Below are 20,104 nucleotides of genomic sequence, written 5' to 3'. Positions count from 1 at the left end.
CTAAAAGAACAGGATGGGCCGTGGACTCATCATGTCAAAAAAGAAATAAATTTAAAGCATAAATTTTCTTTTCTTTTTTAAGACATGATGAGTCCACGGATCATCATAATTACTAATGGGATTCAATATCCAAGCTAGAGTACACAGATGATACGGGAGGGACAAGACAGGTAACCTAAACGGAAGGCACCACTGCTTGAAGAACCTTTCTCCCAAAAGCGGCCTCAGCCGAAAGAAAAGTATCAAATTTAAAGAACTTTTAAAAAAAAAAATGTGAAGAGAGGACCAAGTTGCAGCCTTGCAAATCTGTTCCACAGAAGCTTCCTTCGTGAATGCCCATGAGGAAGCAACAGCCCTTATGGAATGAGTCGTAACTCTCTCTGGAGGCTGCGGTCCAGCAGTCTCATATATAATGATACTCATTTTATCGACCATGGAAGGATGAAGGGCTGAGTCGGCTCAGCCGGGACCTTTAGACAGGCTTTTGTAGTCAGTCCATTTAACCAACTGAGCTACCTCACTGGATATACTCTTCAGTCAAAAAGAAAGAAGTAGCCGTAGCTTTCTGTCCCTTACGTTTTCCTGAGAAAAACACAAAGAAAAGACTGACGAAAATCCTTAGACGCCTGCAGGAGAAAACTAAGGCACGGACTACGTCCAAGTTGTACAGATTTGTTCCTTCTGAGAAGAAGGATTAGGACACAAGGAAGGAACAACAATCTCCTGATTAATGTTCCAATCAGAAGTAACCGTAGGAAGAAATCCTAATGTAGTACCTAAAACTACCTTATCTGAATGGAAAATAAGGTAAGGAGACTCATACTGCAATGCCGAGAGCTCTGACACTCTACAAGCATAGGAAATAGCAAAAAGAAATAAACTTTCCAAGATAACAACTTAATATCTAAGGAATGCATAGGCTCAGACGGATCCCCTTGAAGAAGTTTAAGAACTAAATTTAGACTCCCTGGAGGAGTAACTGGTTTGAACACAGGCCTGATCCTGACCAAGGCCTGACAAAATGATTGTACATCCGGAACATCCGCCAGACGTTTGTGAAACAAAAAAGATAATGCCGAGATTTGACCTTTTAGGAAACTAGTCGATAAGCCTTTCTCCAAACCTACTTGGAGAAAAGACAAAATCCTAGGAATCCTAACTCTACTCCATGAGTAGCCCTTGGATTCACACCAAAGAGAAAATTACGCCATATCTTATGGTAAATCTTTCTAGTTACAGGCTTGCTAGACTGAATCATGGTCTCTATGACTGAGTCAGAAAAACCCCGCTTGGATAAAATTAAGCGTTCAATCTCCAAGCAGTCAGCTTCAGAGAAACTAGATTTGGGTGAAGGAAGGGCCCTTGAATTAGAAGGTCTTTCCTCAATGGAAGTCTCCAAGGTGGCAGAGATGACATGTCCGCCAGATCTGCATACCAAATCCTGCGAGGCCAAGCAGGAGCAATGAGGATCACCAATGCCTTCTCCTGCTTGATTCGAGCAATGATTCGAGCAATGACCAGAGGAAGAAGCGCAAACGGAGGAAATAGGTATTCAAGGCTGAAGGACCAAGGAACCGCCAGAGCAACTATCAGTTCCGTCTGGGAATCCCTGGACCTCGACCCGAATCTCAGTAACTTGGCATTCTGTCAAAATGACATGAGATCCAATATATTGAAGATCGCTCTCAGATCCAGAATGTCTCTATGAAGAACAGACTCTGGCTGAGTCCAAACCCCCTAAGCCCTTCAGAAGTATTTGAGGAGACAAATCTGTACAATCTCCGATCCATTGCCTGAGCATGCTTAACTGCAGAGGTCTGAGATGGGCCCGAGCAAATGGGATGAGGTTTTCCACCACTATCAGCCCGATTACCTCCACACACTGAGCTACTGAAGTCCGAGTAGTGGACTGAATAACAAGACAAGTATCGATAATCTCTGATTTTCTGACATCCTGTCAGAATAATCTTCATTGAAATGTAATCTATTACATTTCCCAGAAGTTACCCTTGTGCATGGGAATGAGGAACACTTTTCCAAATATACCTTCCACCCGTGAAATCGCAGGAAGGATTGAAATCTTACTTGCTGTAAGGATGGCGCCTGGACTAGGATCTCTTTCAGATAGGGCTCCAAAAAATATGGATTTGAACTTGCAACCTTGCAAGTCTGAAGCCGGCATGCTATCCCCTAAGCTACAACAGAAGGGATCTGCAATGCCCGAAACCAAAGTACCGCCAACAGCGATCCCAGAGCCAGAAAACTCTGAGAGCTGTTACAAGACTGAAGTGAAGAGCCACGAAATGGAAGCGTTTGTCCAGAAGGCAAACCTTAGAACTGAGACGATTCTTATGAATGTCACATGAAAGTACACGTCCTAAACTTAAAGCCAATGTTTATATGTATTGGGTACCTGAAAAGAGCGACTTATCACCCGAAAGGGTCTCAAGGCGCTGCTCATATTATTGACCTTGAAAGGATGAAAGGCTGAGCGGACCTCGTCAGGGATCGAAACTGCAACCCTTGGGTTGCTAAAGAACTCGTCCCCAATGCCTTAGCATGTTGAGCTATCTGTCCTCACTGTTGTCATAAATTGACCCTCATGGATCAAGGGAAAAAAGGAACAAATAGCTTCCATCTTGTTTAGACTCGTAAGATTCTCAAAAGTGGTCTGAAAGTATCTTCTTTTGTGGGAACCACAACCCGATTGGGATACAAAACCCAGACCCTGTACCTGTATTGGAACAGGAACAATCACTCCCAGGTCTGAGAGGTCTCCTACGTAAAGTAAGAACGCCTCACCTTTTGTGCAATCTGCAGATAATCCTAAAAGCAGAAACCTGCCTCTGGGAGGAAAATTGCTGGACTCTAAATTGTATCCCTGGGACACTACTATCTATTAAAAAGGAATTCTGAACACCTCAAACTCAAACTTGAGCGAAGACGAAAAGTCTGCCCCCTACAAGATCCGAACCCGGATCGGGGGCATGTCCTTCATGCTGTCTTTGAGTCAACAACAGACTATCTAGATCTCTAAATTTCAAGAGATTAATTCCCTCAAGCCAGGTCCCAACAAGGTCTTCCCCTTGTAAGGAATCACTAAAACCTTATACTTAGAGCATACATCCGTAGAACAAGGCTCTAACCATAAGGCTCTGTGAGCTAGAACAGAGAAACCTGAAACCTATGCTCCCAGTTTAATAACTTGAAGGCAAGAATTTGAAATAAAGGAAATAGCCAAGTTGAAGCTTTATTCCTATCCTGGATTTCATCCAGGTAAGTTTCTGACTTAGTAGCATCAGACAACGCATCAAACCATATGCTGTTGCACTAGTGATGGTAACAAAGTACCCAGCTGGCTGCCATTGTAAGCCCTGGTATACATCCCTTTCCCAACTATCCTCTAAGGGTATAGTAATTCTCTTAGCTAAGATCTATAGCTGAGTCGGCGATGGGAAACATCTTTTTAAATATAGGGAATGCGGCCTTATAACCTACTGGACGTTTAGGTATAATACACCGGTAGTGTCGCTCAGGGCAACTAAAACCTCCAAAAGTAACAAATGGAGGTGTACAAGCTAAAAATAAAACTGAGAGATACACAATCTCAGGATTGAATAAAGATATTATTCATCTGAGTCTGATAATTCTCTCTCAGATAATTCCAAAGTATCTTCCTCCTTCAGTAACAGGGAGGAACCATTCGGATAAAACCTGGCGACAGCGGCTGGATTCAAACTGCTAGCCTTCCATCTGGTAGGCTGCTTGCTTACCCACCAAGCCACCGGGGATTTTGATATACTGAATCAATCAATTTTCTCTAGAAATGTTTCCTACCTCGTGAGAAAAACATATAATGCATCATAACTCCAGGTGGAGTGTGAAAGGAAGCGCAGGGCACTGCATGTGGGCCATAACATTTTGTGGGACACTATAGGAGAAATTTGTGGCATAGATTGACCAATGTCAACAGACTCCTAAACAGCCATTGCCTTAGGAGTATTTTTAATAAAAATTGACACATAAAAAGTGTTACTGTCTCTTTAAATTTTAAAAGTAACTTTTTTTTATTTATTTTTTTATTGGAGGTACAGTTTTGGCATACAAATAAAGAATTACAGCATGTGAAATTGCTTACAATGCTTTTGCATAAGTTACACGTTAAGACTACAAATCTAACAAACGACATCTGCAATGTATATAGCTTATAGTTAGTAATATTTACAGTTGCTGTAAAAATAAAGGAAAAAGAGAAACAATACAACTGTACGCCAATGAGAGTAATGTTTAAACCTTTCTACCGTTTCAAAAAGGCCACTTTTGGACCTCTTACCATGGAGTAAATGATAAAACAGAAGGTTATCTCTACTGTAGGAGACCACTTTTGGATCTCAGTGTCTGCACCTCAGTTTTTAGTTTTATATTGTTGAAAACTTGACATAAAGGGGGAAAAGGACACTTTTGTAAACTGGGTCTACCAGAGGATTTTAGAATATATGGATATGTCAAGATTGATACTGTGGTAATAAGCAGTCCGCCATCACCAACATTATAAGGAGCTATCGATATGTACAAATGTCTGGGAAAAGACAAGGCTAAGATCAAGTAGATATACATTCAATAATTGCCTGGGTCCAGATATTAGTTGGTGGTACACCTAAGATATGCACATAATATAATGTAAACTATAGATTTCTAGGAGAGAGGCACTTAGCTGGTGCATATATATAGTATATAGCTAATATTCCGATTCATGTGGAGCAGATTTTCTAATCCTCCAGGTTAGTATTAATGGTGGACAAGCCACCTCAGGCATAAGTTCAGTTGCAGAATACCTTTATGTATAGCGCCGGTGCCCCACCATCCCGGCCGCAGACAGCGGGATCCCCATCCACCACCTCTAAAAGCACCAAGGTAAGGCAATATGATAGTAGAGTTGCTGTTTCTGAATAGGTGAGGCTATAAATGGCTGTTACAGAAATATATATGATTGAAACTCTTATAATAATCTAAAGTCCAGCATACATATACAGAAAAAGTGGTAGCAATAAGTAGAATCCATATTTCACTGTTATAATAAACCACTTTATCATAATCATGTATTACTTGACAAAAATACTACTATTGAATTTATAATTTTGAACACATATTAGTTGTAAGTCCAGGCCATAGTTAATTCACACAAATCTATAGGTCTCTGCTGTAGTATCTATAACAAGCCGTTACTTGGTAAGGAAAAACAAAACAAAAAAAAAACCAAGGAAACTTTATAACTAAGTATTATCATATTCATGTGTTATCCAATAAAAAGAAAAGGAGAAAAACCTCTGCTACTTATCTTATAATCATGAGTAAATATTGCTTAAGAGTCCAGGCCACCCTAAGTTAACCAAAAAATGTTCACAAAGTCCGTGTAGCTTGAAGTGCATAGGGAGTTGTAAGGAGTTTACTACACATCTCCTTGTCTCTCAAATGTGCTGCTTACTAGCCTATACCAGTCTTCAACACAACGGAGCAGGACTCAGGGTAAAAGTGACTTCTCAAGATAAGCCACGGCAAACTAGAGTTCCGTAGCAGGCTATGCTCCACACAATGCGGGACCGCTGCTGTGTTATTCACCTCGCTAGGCAGTCGCCCATTCACTCCTGGGGTCGTCCCACCCGCCCGCAGAAGTGGGGCATCCACAGACACGGCATCATATTGGGCTCCTTGTTTCTTTAGGGCAGCATAACGATCCGCAACTATTGTAGGGGTTAAATGTAAGGCGTCGGGGAGTCGGGTTGTGATACCGGTGTTTACGCCCATCTCTTCAGGACACGCATCGGCGCCCAGTATCAGCATTCTCTCCCGGTGGCACACATCTGTCAGAGGTAACTCATTCTGCTCTATTACTAAGAGGTTCTCCTCCTTTGTATGATCTGGACTAGGCGGTAGCACATTCACTATGCCTGCGCTGTGTTGCGGGACTGTGTCGCCATCTTTCCCCCATGCTGCACGTAATGCTCTTGTGAGACGAGCAAAATGTTCCTCGAAGATGCTGGTGATCTGCTCAAGTAAAATAGCGTCCTCCATCTGGTACGCTTAACAGAGTAATCCCCGCTATAGATGGGCAGGATCTGTACTTTCAAAGTACTTCTTAACGACAGAGGCCCGAAGGTGCTCCGCCGGTGGTTAGTTAGGAGGCCTCAACCTCAGAAAGTCTCCAGTAAATTGTTGCTGCCTTTGCTCGGAGTAATAGTTAGTTTCAATTAAAGGGCTCCTTCAGATGCACCTCTTGAACTGAGTTTAACCAAGTGTTGATGTATATAAAAGTTAATTTTAGCCAGATTAGTGTAGAAGCCTTTAGCAGCTAGCAATTAAGCAGCCTGTCATGGCCGCCGCCCGGAAGTTCCCCCAAAATTAACTTTTTTTGTTCCATCCTAAGTCACAAACGATGAATTAAACAAACAACTGAAATTCTTTTAATAAAAATAACAGATAAAAAAACGCTACTGTCTCTTTAAATTTCAAACTGACACTCTTTCTTATGCGTGCAGGATTGAAATAGAGTAGTAAACAAACATTGCAGGACCTACTGAAACCTCAGATATTATGCTGAGGTGCCCATCTGTCCAAAGTATAAATGCCATAAGACTCATTTAGCATCAGAGAATGCATAATAAACCGTTTATTTCCCTTTGATTAATTGTCATGGATAAACGACATACATAAGAAGTCTGACACTGTACATTTCATAGTGCTAACTGCACTCGCATGAAGCAATAAAAAACACTAGAAGGCTGTGTTAGATGCTCTGCCCTCTGTTATCGTAATGGAGGTGAAGAGCGCAATCCAACACAGTCTTGACAGCCCAAAAACGGCGCCAAAAGCAACTCCGCCCATCGAGGGCGTCACAGCAATCAAACTCCCGGTCGCCATTAATATTTTATAGATAGGTCACCAGGAGCTAGATTAATTAGTACACAATGAGATAAATTGGGGACGAATATGCTACCGCATGTCAGGTAGCTCCAGAGCCCAAAAGAGTGACCCAAACACTATTTTCTGAGACCATTATTACATTGTCCCAAGTGATTGAACCCTGCCACATTAAATCTGTAGCCCCAGATATGTCTCAATCAAGTGCTTCACTTTCTCTGAGGTTCCCAGACCCAGAATAAAAAGTTGGCACTTACCTTTAAAATCTGCCTGACAGCAGGGCAGCTCAGCAGGTTTAGGAGGTCCTCTCCCTCCCATAGCCCTGTGGATAAAGATAAAGCCTGAGTCATCATACTTAGGCTATCAGGATAAGGGCAGCATAAGTGTATAGGAGACGCAGTGAGAATTATGTCCCACCAGTTCCTATTGCTCTAAAGCCACCAAAAGCTCTACTGAAGAGACTGATATGGACTACGGCTACACCCTAGAACAAAGCAGCACTCTCTGACACTACTTTAAAAATAATAAACTCTTGATTGAAGAATCTAATCTAAAACCTCACTTTACCTCTTCCTATCACTAACGTAGGCAAAGAGAATGACTGGGGTGAAAGGGAAGGGAGGAGCTATTTAACAGCTCTGCTGTGGTGCTCTTTGCCTCCTCCTGCTAACCAGGAGGTGAATATCCCATTAGTAATTATGATGATCCATGGACTCATTGTGTGTTAAAAAAGAAATGCTGTATTCTTCCTTAGTATAAATGAGTGGGTGCTCAAACCTTCAGGGCCTTCCCCAAATAAAAGCCCAAATGAATACCCAAAAGTAACAAATGAAGGTAGCACTCCCAGATGGGAAACCTTTATTGGAAGAGCAATGTTTCGGGGCAACTTGCCCCTTTCTCAAGCTTGAGCTTTTCAGGGCAACTTGAGAAAGGGGTAATTTTCCCCTGAAACGTTGTTCTTCCAATAAAGGTTTCCCATCTGGGAGTGCTAACTTCATTTCTGACTTTCAGTTATTAATAATACTCATCATGTTTCCTGCAAAATAATATGGTAACGTTCCATAATCTCTTTAGAATATGTAATGCTTTAGTCCATGTGGAAGATTAGAGACACAACCTTTTTGAAATATCAAGTGCTTCTTGATTATGCAAGCTATGCAGGAAATAAAGAAATCCTTTCATATTATTAACATGTAGGTAAATATTGTATATAAATGAAATATATTTAGCAAGAGAAGAATTTATATCTTAGTAAACTAACCATGAAATGCATTCATTTTAACTATATGAGATTTCACAAAATTCAACCTTAATAGGGTGAAATATACTGATGCACAACAACGCACTGCCCACAAACACATTGTTACAGCAGACCCAACAGCATTCTGTTAATGACATTGTACTACAGCCACAATAACACTCCTAAATAGCCTCACAGCAACAAATGGCTGACAATGTAATGCTGTAGGTATCCAGCATGCTTCCATCATAGTTACAGCCCCTTAACATTTTTTTTTCAACAGACCACCAACAAAGTTACAGTCCCATAAAGCAATTTAGGATACAACCTTACAACAACATTCTGTGTCAGCCTCCAAATTGCATTTTAAACTGAATTCTATAATAGACCCACATGAAAATTCTGCACTGCAAATCATATTTTTATATAGCCCATCACCAACATTTGCATAATACAATCTTAATCATATAGGATTATGTTACAGTCCTGACATATACTGACCTTTGAATCACAAAAGCCCAAATCACGTGAAGAAAAGAGATGCAATCTGCGACAATCCAGATCAGCAAGTAATGTTTAGGATCCTAAGATGAAGAAAAGAAGCTGAAGTGATATCTGCAAGGGCAAACAGTTAATTGTGGGTAGTGCATGTGACACATTCACAAATAAGATTGAGGGTATAAGGGGAACAAGAGCACTGTATAAAAACTTGAGCTTAGGGATCAGGCAGACGAATATACAAAGTATGAAAAAAGGTAGTGATGTAAGTACTATGGGTACTTTGTAATAGTACTGAGTGAAAGGGAGAATTCTGGGCCTATGTTCTATTTTTTTGTGTTTATTACAGTTTTAAAATATGGTACAGCCTATGTGATAAAGTCTTCATCTTGACAGAATATACCTGAGCAGAGGCCCTTTTTAGATTGTTACAGAAGGCTAAGCCTCCTTGTTTTATATCAGAAAGTAGTATGCAATATTATGTGCACTGTTCTGGTGCTATACAGACCAATAACAGTTTGCTCTAGAATGCCTCTGTAAGATAAGTCACAAGATATAGCACAAGTTACAAATCAGATTAAAGTGTGCAGCCTCACAGGGCTAAATATCTTGGTGTCTGTGGAAGAACATTTAAAAGTAAAGTCATGCATAAAGAAACATTTAATGCGTCAAAGCATGTGCAATTGTATATAGGAATTGTATAAACCTATATTAACAGCCAGTGGTGGACTGGGCCAGGGGGCAATCTCAGTGATGCACTGTGTGTGTGCAGGGGGTAGTATCAGCGGTCTAGGTGTATAGGTAGATGTGTATGAGCAGTGTGTGTGCAGGGGGTAGTATCAGCGGTCTAGTTGTATAGGTAGATGTGTATGAGCAGTGTGTGTGCAGGGGGTAGTATCAGCGGTCTAGGTGTATAGGTAGATATGTATGAGCAGTGTGTGTGCAGGGGGTAGTGTCAGCAGTCTATGAGTATAGGTAGATGTGTATGAGCAGTGTGTGTGCAGGGGGTAGTATCAGCGGTCTAGGTGTATTGGAAGATGTGTATGAGCAGTGTGTGTGCAGGGGGTAGTATCAGCTGTCTAGGTGTATAGGTAGATGTGTATGAGCAGTGTGTGTGCAAGGGGTAGTGTCAGCAGTCTATGAGTATAGGTAGATGTGTATGAGCAGTGTGTGCCGGGGGTAGTATCAGCGGTCTAGGTGTATAGGTAGATGTGTATGAGCAGTGTGTGTGCAGGGGGTAGTATCAGCGGTCTAGGTGTATTGGAAGATGTGTATGAGCAGTGTGTGTGCAGGGGGTAGTATCAGCGGTCTAGGTGTATAGGTAGATGTGTATGAGCAGTGTGTGTGCAAGGGGTAGTGTCAGCAGTCTATGAGTATAGGTAGATGTGTATGAGCAGTGTGTGCCGGGGGTAGTATCAGCGGTCTAGGTGTATAGGTAGATGTGTATGAGCGGTGTGTGTGCAGGGGGTAGTATCAGCGGTCTAGGTGCATAGGTAGATGTGTATGAGCAGTGTGTGTGTGCAGGGGGTAGTATCAGCGGTCTAGGTGTATAGGTAGATGTGTATGAGCAGTGTGTGTGCAAGGGGTAGTGTCAGCAGTCTATGAGTATAGGTAGATGTGTATGAGCAGTGTGTGCCGGGGGTAGTATCAGCGGTCTAGGTGTATAGGTAGATGTGTATGAGCAGTGTGTGTGCAGGGGGTAGTATCAGCGGTCTAGGTGTATAGGAAGATGTGTATGAGCAGTGTGTGTGCAGGGGGTAGTGTCAGCAGTCTAGTTGTATTAGAAGATGTGTATGAGCAGTGTTTGTGCAGGGGGCAGTGTCAGCAGTCTAGTTGTATAGGAAGATGTGTATGGGCAGTGTGCGTGCAGGGGGCAGTGTCAGCAGTCTAGGTGTAAGGGAAAATTACATAGTACTGTAGCACTGGGTGTAGGGAACCGAAAACAATGTCTTACTTACCAGAACCCAGAGGGGACGTGCAAGGTCTTGCAAGATATGACATGCATTAGTAGTCACAGATGTCACACCAGCACACCAAAAATGAGAATATAACCAGGGGTAATTAACCACATAAAGATTCACAGTAATATTATTCTGAATGTAAGACCTGAGAAGAAAAATGTAAAAAAAAAAAAAAAAAAAAATCAAAACAAGGGGAGCACAGAAGCAAGACAATGGACGTTTAAGTAGGTGGAGATATTGTTTCACTTACCTGATCTCACTCACACTTATGTTTTTATACGACAGATTTACAGCATCAAAGGTGTCATTTTCTTGCCTCCTTCGCCCATAAATCTGACGAAACCCAGGAGCCAGCGCAATCACTTCATCCCGCTCTTCATCCGGCAGCCACAAGACCTAATCAAAGCAAGAGAGCAATAACATACTGAGGTCGGTTGACAAGTGACAATAATTTATATGTTCAGAGAGTTGACGTGCCTCTGTGTGATTGACTGATCAAAAATCAGATAAAGGGAGAGAGAGGGGTAAACATTTATGTGGAGGTAACAGTGTATAAAGATATAGCAGTATGGTGACATGGGAAGGTGATCAGTATTTATGACAATGTTGCATTTTGTTTGTTAAAATTAGCAGCAGACACAGTACAAGCAATTAGAAGACTAGCATGCCATTGCCTTTTTTTATTTATTATAAATCTTTTTATTGGGGTATTTAGAAGTAGCATCAATCATAACATGGCCTTGCACTTAAATAGCAGGCAAACAAAGTGGATACAAATCCAGGAATTACAGTACATAGTAACACTATGGGTACAGGACAATGCAGGATATAACAGTATTAGTTGCTAGTCAATAATCCATTTCCTGGGGAAATATGCATAGATAACAGCTTGTATCAAATTATTCTAGACAAAAGACTAAATATCATGTAATCTTCACATATATTAAAACAAAATAAGGCATAGATCATAGCTGCGCACTAGCATGGTTATCTACCTGCATATGAATCCAACAAAGTTAAAGGGACAGTCTAGTCAAAATTAAACTTTCATGATTCAGATAGGGCATGTAATTTTAAACAACTTTCCAATTTACTTCTATTATCTAATTTGCTCAATTCTTTAGATATCATTTGTTGAGGAAATAGCAATGCACATGTGTGAGACAATCACACAAGGCCTCTATGTGCAGAAACCAATCAGCAGCTACTGAGAATATCTAGATATACTTTTCAGCAACTGATATAAAGAGAATAAAGCAAATTAGATAATAGAAGTAAATTAGAAAGTTGTTTAAAATGACATGCTCTTTCTAAATCACGAAAGAAAAAATTTGGGTTTCATGTCCCTTTAAGGCCAATATAAGTGAAAGCTCCATTTTTATTATGGTATGAGCCCCCTAAGATAATAATGGGATACTCTTGGACCTGTATGTTATGGTATATAGTTACGGAGGCAAGCTAGTTTGATATTAAGTCACTCATGATGTAGTTATGTCATGCACTATGTGAAAACTATAAAATAATGTCATCTGTTGGACATATGCCATTAACACAAATATTTGCCTGTTGCTGGCGGTGAGGTGAATATAGACAAATATACTCATGAAGTGAGCTAAGGTTACCTAACAAATGATGAGAAGAGATGGGCTTCCAATTTATGTTGCATACAATAAGGTGAATAGAAAAATAATGCAGCTCAGATATGCCATACCATATCAATATTATTACATTTTGTTTTCCATAAAGGGATATCATATTGGATAAGGCTCTATATAAATAGGGAAATCAGGCATATCCAGTTTTTAGCAAGTGAGATACTGCAGTGTATGAAATGTTTATTTATGGCCAAAAGCAATTGGCTAGCTTTATGTCACAGACGTAAGAGGGGAGATGATGTATGTCTTTACAGTTATACATAAGTATTAACACTTGTATGAAGAACTAGGTAGTTGAATTAAATCCAGGGCATCTCTAGATTATCTAACCTTAGTCTGCCAATAATAGTGATTAAAGTAAATAGCAGTAAGAAATTGCTTCTTAAATTCCCCCAAAAAGAAAAAGCCACAAAATGGGAAAGCAGGTAGGGTACATAAGCATTTAACGATAACAATATAATAATATAACTGTTAAATGGTTTATAGTAATACATTCGTGCCCATCATCCATGACATACTGTAATGCATAGCTAATGAAGTAAGCCAATTAGTACTTTAACTCTTGCAATCAAATGGATATCCTTAATGGGGGCTAAGATAATCAATCTAGGTTAATTGAAGAGTACATGAGTTCACTAGCCCACTCCAATGTGGTCATTCTGAACAGATCTCCCGTGTGGAATATCATTCAGGCAGCCCAGTACGTGGTCGAGTGGGAGCGATTTGAATGGGAACAAGGAAACTTCAGAGGCCGGGTCGGTTGCGTCCAGCTCAAGACCAGGCAGTTGGGGAGATGGAGGAAAGTCACCTGAGTCCCGGCATATTTTCAGCATTCCTATATGTATGGGGGAGGAAAGTGGATGCAGAGAAACCAAAAAAATCAGTGACGAAATCTCACAAAGTCTGCGTGGCCCCATATCCATGCAAGATAATATCCATCTTCGGTTTGTCAGGGAATACAGCCGCGATCCCCATATGTGCTGGTACTATATTCTCTGGACTCGCTGCAGGGGCCGACTGTTCCCTAGCGGTAAGGCAGCTATGGTTCTCCTCCACAGCTGAAGGTTTCTGAGATCTACACCGATCTTATGTGTGACTACGCCATCCCTGATTTCCAGATCTAACGCAGGAAGTTTGCGGTCTCTCCGGGTAAGTCAAGTATCTGGTAATATGCACTGGAGATAAGACGTTCCATCATTCTCCCCTTCTGTGCATACGGGCTCCTTTTAGGGAGATCCCTCAAAGGTGTAATTGCCAAATGGGTTAGACGCCATCTGTAGCTTCTCCTCAAATATAGTTTGATATTCATCAAGCAAGCGACTCAGTTCTTTTAAAATACAGGCAGTATTCTCCATTTTAAGCCTCTATAGTAGACTTTATGTAGGTATGTGGGTATTAATCAGGGCATAAAAGGCACTGCTGGACAGTGAAGTCCACGGGGGAAAATCACTGGGGGGGTTGTATTGAGGCCTAAACCTCAGAGTAATGCTCCGGATTCTGAGAGAAGGGAGTAATCCTGAAAAAGAAAATCTATGCTTACCTGATAAATTTATTTCTTTTTTGACACAATGAGTCCACGGATCATCTTAATTACTAATGGGATATTCACCTCCTGGTCAGCAGGAGGCGGCAAAGAGCACCACAGCAAAGCTGTTAAATAGCTCCTCCCTTCCCTCCCACTCCAGTCATTCGACCGAAGTTAAGGAAAGAAAGGAAAAACCAAGGTGCAGAGGTGTCTGACGTTTATAATAACCAGCAACCTGTCTTACAAGAACAGGGCGGGCCGTGGACTCATCGTGTCAAAAAATAAATACATTTATCAGGTAAGCATAAATTTTCTTTTCTATGAAACGATGAGTCCACGGATCATCTTAATTACTAATGGGACTCAATACCCAAGCTAGAGTACACAGATGATACGGGAGGGACAAGACAGGGAACCTAAACGGAAGGCAACACTGCTTGAAGAACCTTTCTCCCAAAAGCGACTTCAGCTGAAGCAAAAGTGTCAAATTTGTAGAATTTTGAAAAAGTGTGAAGAGAGGACCAAGTTGCAGCCTTGCAAATCTGTTCCACAGAAGCTTCGTTTTGGAATACCCATGAGGAAGCAACAGCCCTCGTGGAATAAGCCGCAACTCTCTCAAGGAGGCTTCTGTCCAGCAGTCTCATAAGCAAAACATATAATACTCTTCAGCCAAAAAGAAAGAGAAGTTGCCGTAGCTTTCTGTCCCTTATGTTTCCCTGAGAAAATCACAAATAAGGAAGACGACTGACGAAAGTCCTTAGTCGCCTGCAGGTAAAACCTTAGATCACGGACCGCGTCCTAAATGTGCAGAAGCCGTTCCTTCTGAGAGGTAGGATTAGGACACAAGGAAGGAACAACAATCTCCTGATTAATGTTCCGATCAGAAACAACCTTAGGAAGGAATCCTAATTTAGTACTTAAAACTACCTTATCTGAATGGAAAATAAGATAAGGAGGCTCATACAGTAATGCCGAGAGCTCTGACACTCTCCAAGCAGAAGAAATAGCGACAAGAAATAAAACTTTCCAAGATAACACTTAATATCTAAAGAAAGCATGGGCTCATACGGAGCCCCTTAAAGAACTTTGAGAACAAAACTTAGGCTCCATGGAGGAGTAACTGGTTTGAATACAGGCCTGATCCTGACCAAGGCCTGGCAAAATGGTTGTACATCTAGGATATCCGCCAGACGTTTGAGTTACAAAATAGATAAGGCTGAGATTTGGCCTTTTAGGGAACTTGTCGATAATCCTTTCTTTAAACCCTCTTGGAGAAAATACAAAATTCTAGGAATCCTAACTCTACTCCATGAGTAGCCCTTGGATTCGCCCCAATAGAGATATTTACGCCAAATCTTATGGTAAATCCTTGTAGTTACAGGCTTATGAGCCTGAATCATGGTCTCTATGACCGAGTCAGAAAACCCCCGCTTGGATAAAATTAAGCGTTCAATCTCCAAGCAGGCAACTTCAGAGAAACTGGATTTGGGAGAAGAAAAGGCCCCTGAATTAGAAGGTCCTTCCTCAACAGAAGTTTCCAAGGTGGCAGAGATGCCATCTGCACCAGATCTGCATACCAAATCCTGCGAGGCCAGGCCTGTGCTATGAGGATCACCAATGCCCTCTCCTGTTTGATTCAAGCAATTACCCGAGGAAGAAGAGCAAACAAAGGAAAACAGAATTTATGTTTACCTGATAAATTACTTTCTCCAACGGTGTGTCCGGTCCACGGCGTCATCCTTACTTGTGGGATATTCTCTTCCCCAACAGGAAATGGCAAAGAGCCCAGCAAAGCTGGTCACATGATCCCTCCTAGGCTCCGCCTTCCCCAGTCATTCGACCGAAGTAAAGGAGGAATATTTGCATAGGAGAAATCATATGATACCGTGGTGACTGTAGTTAGAGAAAATAAATCATCAGACCTGATTAAAAAACCAGGGCGGGCCGTGGACCGGACACACCGTTGGAGAAAGTAATTTATCAGGTAAACATAAATTCTGTTTTCTCCAACATAGGTGTGTCCGGTCCACGGCGTCATCCTTACTTGTGGGAACCAATACCAAAGCTTTAGGACACGGATGATGGGAGGGAGCAAATCAGGTCACCTAGATGGAAGGCACCACGGCTTGCAAAACCTTTCTCCCAAAAATAGCCTCAGAAGAAGCAAAAGTATCAAATTTGTAAAATTTAGTAAAAGTGTGCAGTGAAGACCAAGTCGCTGCCTTACATATCTGATCAACAGAAGCCTCTTTCTTGAAGGCCCATGTGGAAGCCACGGCCCTAGTGGAATGAGCTGTGATTCTTTCAGGAGGCTGTCGTCCGGCAGTCTCATAAGCCAATCTGATGATGCTTTTAAGCCAAAAAGAGAGAGAGGTAGAAGTTGCTTTTTGACCTCTCCTTTTACCAGAATAAACAACAAACAAGGAAGATGTTTGTCTGAAATCCTTTGTAGCCTCTAAATAGAATTTTAGAGCACGAACTACATCCAAATTGTGCAACAAACGTTCCTTCTTTGAAACTGGATTCGGACACAAAGAAGGCACGACTATCTCCTGGTTAATATTTTTGTTAGAAACAACTTTCGGAAGAAAACCAGGTTTAGTACGCAAAACCACCTTATCTGCATGGAACACCAGATAAGGAGGAGAACACTGCAGAGCAGATAACTCTGAAACTCTTCTAGCAGAAGAAATTGCAACCAAAAACAAAACTTTCCAAGATAATAACTTGATATCAACGGAATGTAGGGGTTCAAACGGAACCCCCTGAAGAACTGAAAGAACTAAATTAAGACTCCAAGGAGGAGTCAAAGGTTTGTAAACAGGCTTGATTCTAACCAGAGCCTGAACAAAAGCTTGAACATCTGGCACAGCCGCCAGCTTTTTGTGAAGTAAAACAGATAAAGCAGAAATCTGTCCCTTCAAAGAACTTGCAGATAATCCTTTCTCCAAACCTTCTTGAAGAAAGGATAGAATCTTAGGAATTTTTATCTTGTTCCATGGGAATCCTTTAGATTCACACCAACAGATATATTTTTTCCATATTTTATGGTAGATTTTTCTAGTTACAGGCTTTCTGGCCTGAACAAGAGTATCAATGACAGAATCTGAGAACCCTCGCTTTGATAAAATCAAGCGTTCAATCTCCAAGCAGTCAGTTGGAGTGAGGCCAGATTCGGATGTTCGAACGGACCTTGAACAAGAAGGTCCTGTCTCAAAGGTAGCCTCCATGGTGGAGCCGATGACATATTCACCAGATCTGCATACCAAGTCCTGCGCGGCCACGCAGGAGCTATCAAGATCACCGATACCCTCTCCTGTTTGATCCTGGCTACCAGCCTGGGAATGAGAGGAAACGGTGGGAACACATAAGCTAGGTTGAAGCTCCAAGGTGCTACTAGTGCATCCACTAGAGTCGCCTTGGGATCCCTGGATCTGGACCCATAGCAAGGAACCTTGAAGTTCTGACAAGACGCCATCAGATCCATGTCTGGAATGCCCCACAATTGAATTATTTGGGCAAAGATTTCCGGATGGAGTTCCCACTCCCCCGGATGAAATGTCTGACGACTCAGAAAATCCGCTTCCCAATTTTCCACTCCTGGGATGTGGATTGCAGACAAGTGGCAGGAGTGAGTCTCCGCCCATTGAATTTTTTTGGTCACTTCTTCCATCGCCAGGGGACTCCTTGTTCCCCCCTGATGGTTGATATACGCAACAGTCGTCATGTTGTCTGATTGAAACCGTATGAATTTGGCCTTTGCTAGCTGAGGCCAAGCCTTTAGAGCATTGAATATCGCTCTCAGTTCCAGAATATTTATCGGGAGAAGAGATTCTTCCCGAGACCAAAGACCCTGAGCTTTCAGGGGTTCCCAGACCGCGCCCCAGCCCACCAGACTGGCGTCGGTCGTGACAATGACCCACTCTGGTCTGCGGAAGCTCATCCCTTGTGACAGGTTGTCCAGGGTCAGCCACCAACGGAGTGAATCTCTGGTCCTCTGATCTACTTGTATCGTCGGAGACAAGTCTGTATAATCCCCATTCCACTGACTGAGCATGCACAGTTGTAATGGTCTTAGAATTCGCGCAAAAGGAACTATGTCCATTGCCACGACCATCAAACCTATTACTTCCATGCACTGCGCTATGGAAGGAAGAAGAACAGAATGAAGTACTTGACAAGCGCTTAGAAGTTTTGATTTTCTGGCCTCTGTCAGAAAAATCCTCATTTCTAAGGAGTCTATTATTGTTCCCAAGAAGGGAACTCTTGTTGACGGAGATAGAGAACTTTTTTCTACGTTCACTTTCCACCCGTGAGATCTGAGAAAGGCCAGGACAATGTCCGTATGAGCCTTTGCTTGAGGTAGAGACGACGCTTGAATCAGTATGTCGTCCAAGTAAGGTACTACTGCAATGCCCCTTGGTCTTAGCACCGCTAGAAGGGACCCTAGTACCTTTGTGAAAATTCTTGGAGCAGTGGCTAATCCGAATGGAAGTGCCACAAACTGGAAATGCTTGTCCAGAAAGGCGAACCTTAGGAACCGATGATGTTCCTTGTGGATAGGAATATGTAGATACGCATCCTTTAAATCCACCGTGGTCATGAATTGACCTTCCTGGATGGTAGGAAGAATTGTCCGAATGGTTTCCATTTTGAACGATGGAACCTTGAGAAATTTGTTTAGGATCTTGAGATCTAAGATTGGTCTGAATGTTCCCTCTTTTTTGGGAACTATGAACAGATTGGAGTAGAATCCCATCCCTTGTTCTCCTAATGGAACAGGATGAATCACTCCCATGTTTAACAGGTCTTCTACACAATGTAAGAATGCCTGTCTTTTTATGTGGTCTGAAGACAATTGAGACCTGTGGAACCTCCCCCTTGGGGGTAGCTCCTTGAATTCCAGAAGATAACCTTGGGAGACTATTTCTAGCGCCCAAGGATCCAGAACATCTCTTGCCCAAGCCTGAGCGAAGAGAGAAAGTCTGCCCCCCACCAGATCCGGTCCCGGATCGGGGGCCAACATCTCATGCTGTCTTGGTAGCAGTGGCAGGTTTCTTGGCCTGCTTACCTTTGTTCCAGCCTTGCATTGGCCTCCAGGCTGGCTTGGTTTGAGAAGTATTACCCTCTTGCTTAGAGGATGTAGAACTTGGGGCTGGTCCGTTTCTGTGAAAGGGACGAAAATTTGGTTTATTTTTAGCCTTGAAAGACCTATCCTGAGGAAGGGCGTGGCCCTTACCCCCAGTGATATCTGAAATAATCTCTTTCAAGTCAGGGCCAAACAGCGTTTTCCCCTTGAAAGGTATGTTAAGCAATTTGTTCTTGGAAGACGCATCCGCTGACCAAGATTTTAGCCAAAGCGCTCTGCGCGCCACAATAGCAAACCCCGAATTTTTCGCCGCTAATCTAGCCAATTGCAAAGTGGCGTCTAAAGTAAAAGAATTAGCCAATTTAAGAGCATGAATTCTGTCCATAATCTCCTCATAAGAAGAATCTTTATTGAGCGACTTTTCTAGTTCATCGAACCAGAAACACGCTGCTGTAGTGACAGGAACAATGCATGAAATTGGTTGTAGAAGGTAACCTTGCTGAACAAACATCTTTTTAAGCAAACCCTCTAATTTTTTATCCATAGGATCTTTGAAAGCACAACTATCTTCTATAGGGATAGTAGTGCGTTTGTTTAGAGTAGAAACCGCCCCCTCGACCTTGGGGACTGTCTGCCATAAGTCCTTTCTGGGGTCGACCATAGGAAACAATTTCTTAAATATAGGGGGAGGGACAAAAGGTATGCCGGGCCTTTCCCATTCTTTGTTTACAATGTCCGCCACCCGCTTGGGTATAGGAAAAGCTTCGGGGGGCCCCGGGACCTCTAGGAACTTGTCCATCTTACATAATTTCTCTGGAATGACCAAATTGTCACAATCATCCAGAGTAGATAACACCTCCTTAAGCAGAGCGCGGAGATGTTCCAATTTAAATTTGAATGTAATCACATCAGGTTCAGCTTGTTGAGAAATTTTCCCTGAATCTGAAATTTCTCCCTCAGACAAAACCTCCCTGGCCCCCTCAGACTGGTGTAGGGGCATTTCAGAACCATTATCATCAGCGTCCTCATGCTCTTCGGTATTTTCTAAAACAGAGCAGTCGTGCTTTCGCTGATAAGTGGGCATTTTGGCTAAAATGTTTTTGATAGAATTATCCATTACAGCCGTTAATTGTTGCATAGTAAGGAGTATTGGCGCACTAGATGTACTAGGGGCCTCCTGTGTGGGCAAGACTGGCGTAGACGAAGGAGGGGATGATG

At 42.1% G+C, this 20,104-nt stretch overlaps 1 protein-coding gene across 9 annotated transcripts in view; it reads right to left on the bottom strand.

The window, feature by feature from the left end:
* The window catches only part of GDPD2 (glycerophosphodiester phosphodiesterase domain containing 2), a 223,337-nt gene that overhangs the window by 39,367 nt on the left and 163,866 nt on the right, over positions 1–20,104 (bottom strand). For all 9 annotated transcript variants that reach the window (XM_053699059.1, XM_053699062.1, XM_053699061.1 and 6 more), the window contains 3 exons: positions 10,868–11,013; positions 10,615–10,762; positions 8,660–8,742 (listed from right to left, as the gene is read on the bottom strand). In XM_053699059.1, coding sequence (XP_053555034.1) covers positions 8,660–8,742; positions 10,615–10,762; positions 10,868–11,013 — 377 coding nt within the window. The remainder of the gene's footprint in view (positions 1–8,659; positions 8,743–10,614; positions 10,763–10,867; positions 11,014–20,104) is intronic.

This window comes from Bombina bombina, chromosome 1 (assembly GCF_027579735.1).
Source record: "Bombina bombina isolate aBomBom1 chromosome 1, aBomBom1.pri, whole genome shotgun sequence".
In the NCBI taxonomy this organism is placed as follows: Eukaryota; Metazoa; Chordata; class Amphibia; order Anura; family Bombinatoridae; genus Bombina; species Bombina bombina.
Note: the sequence above shows the minus strand (reverse complement) of the source record. Positions and strands in the feature narration are given on the sequence as shown.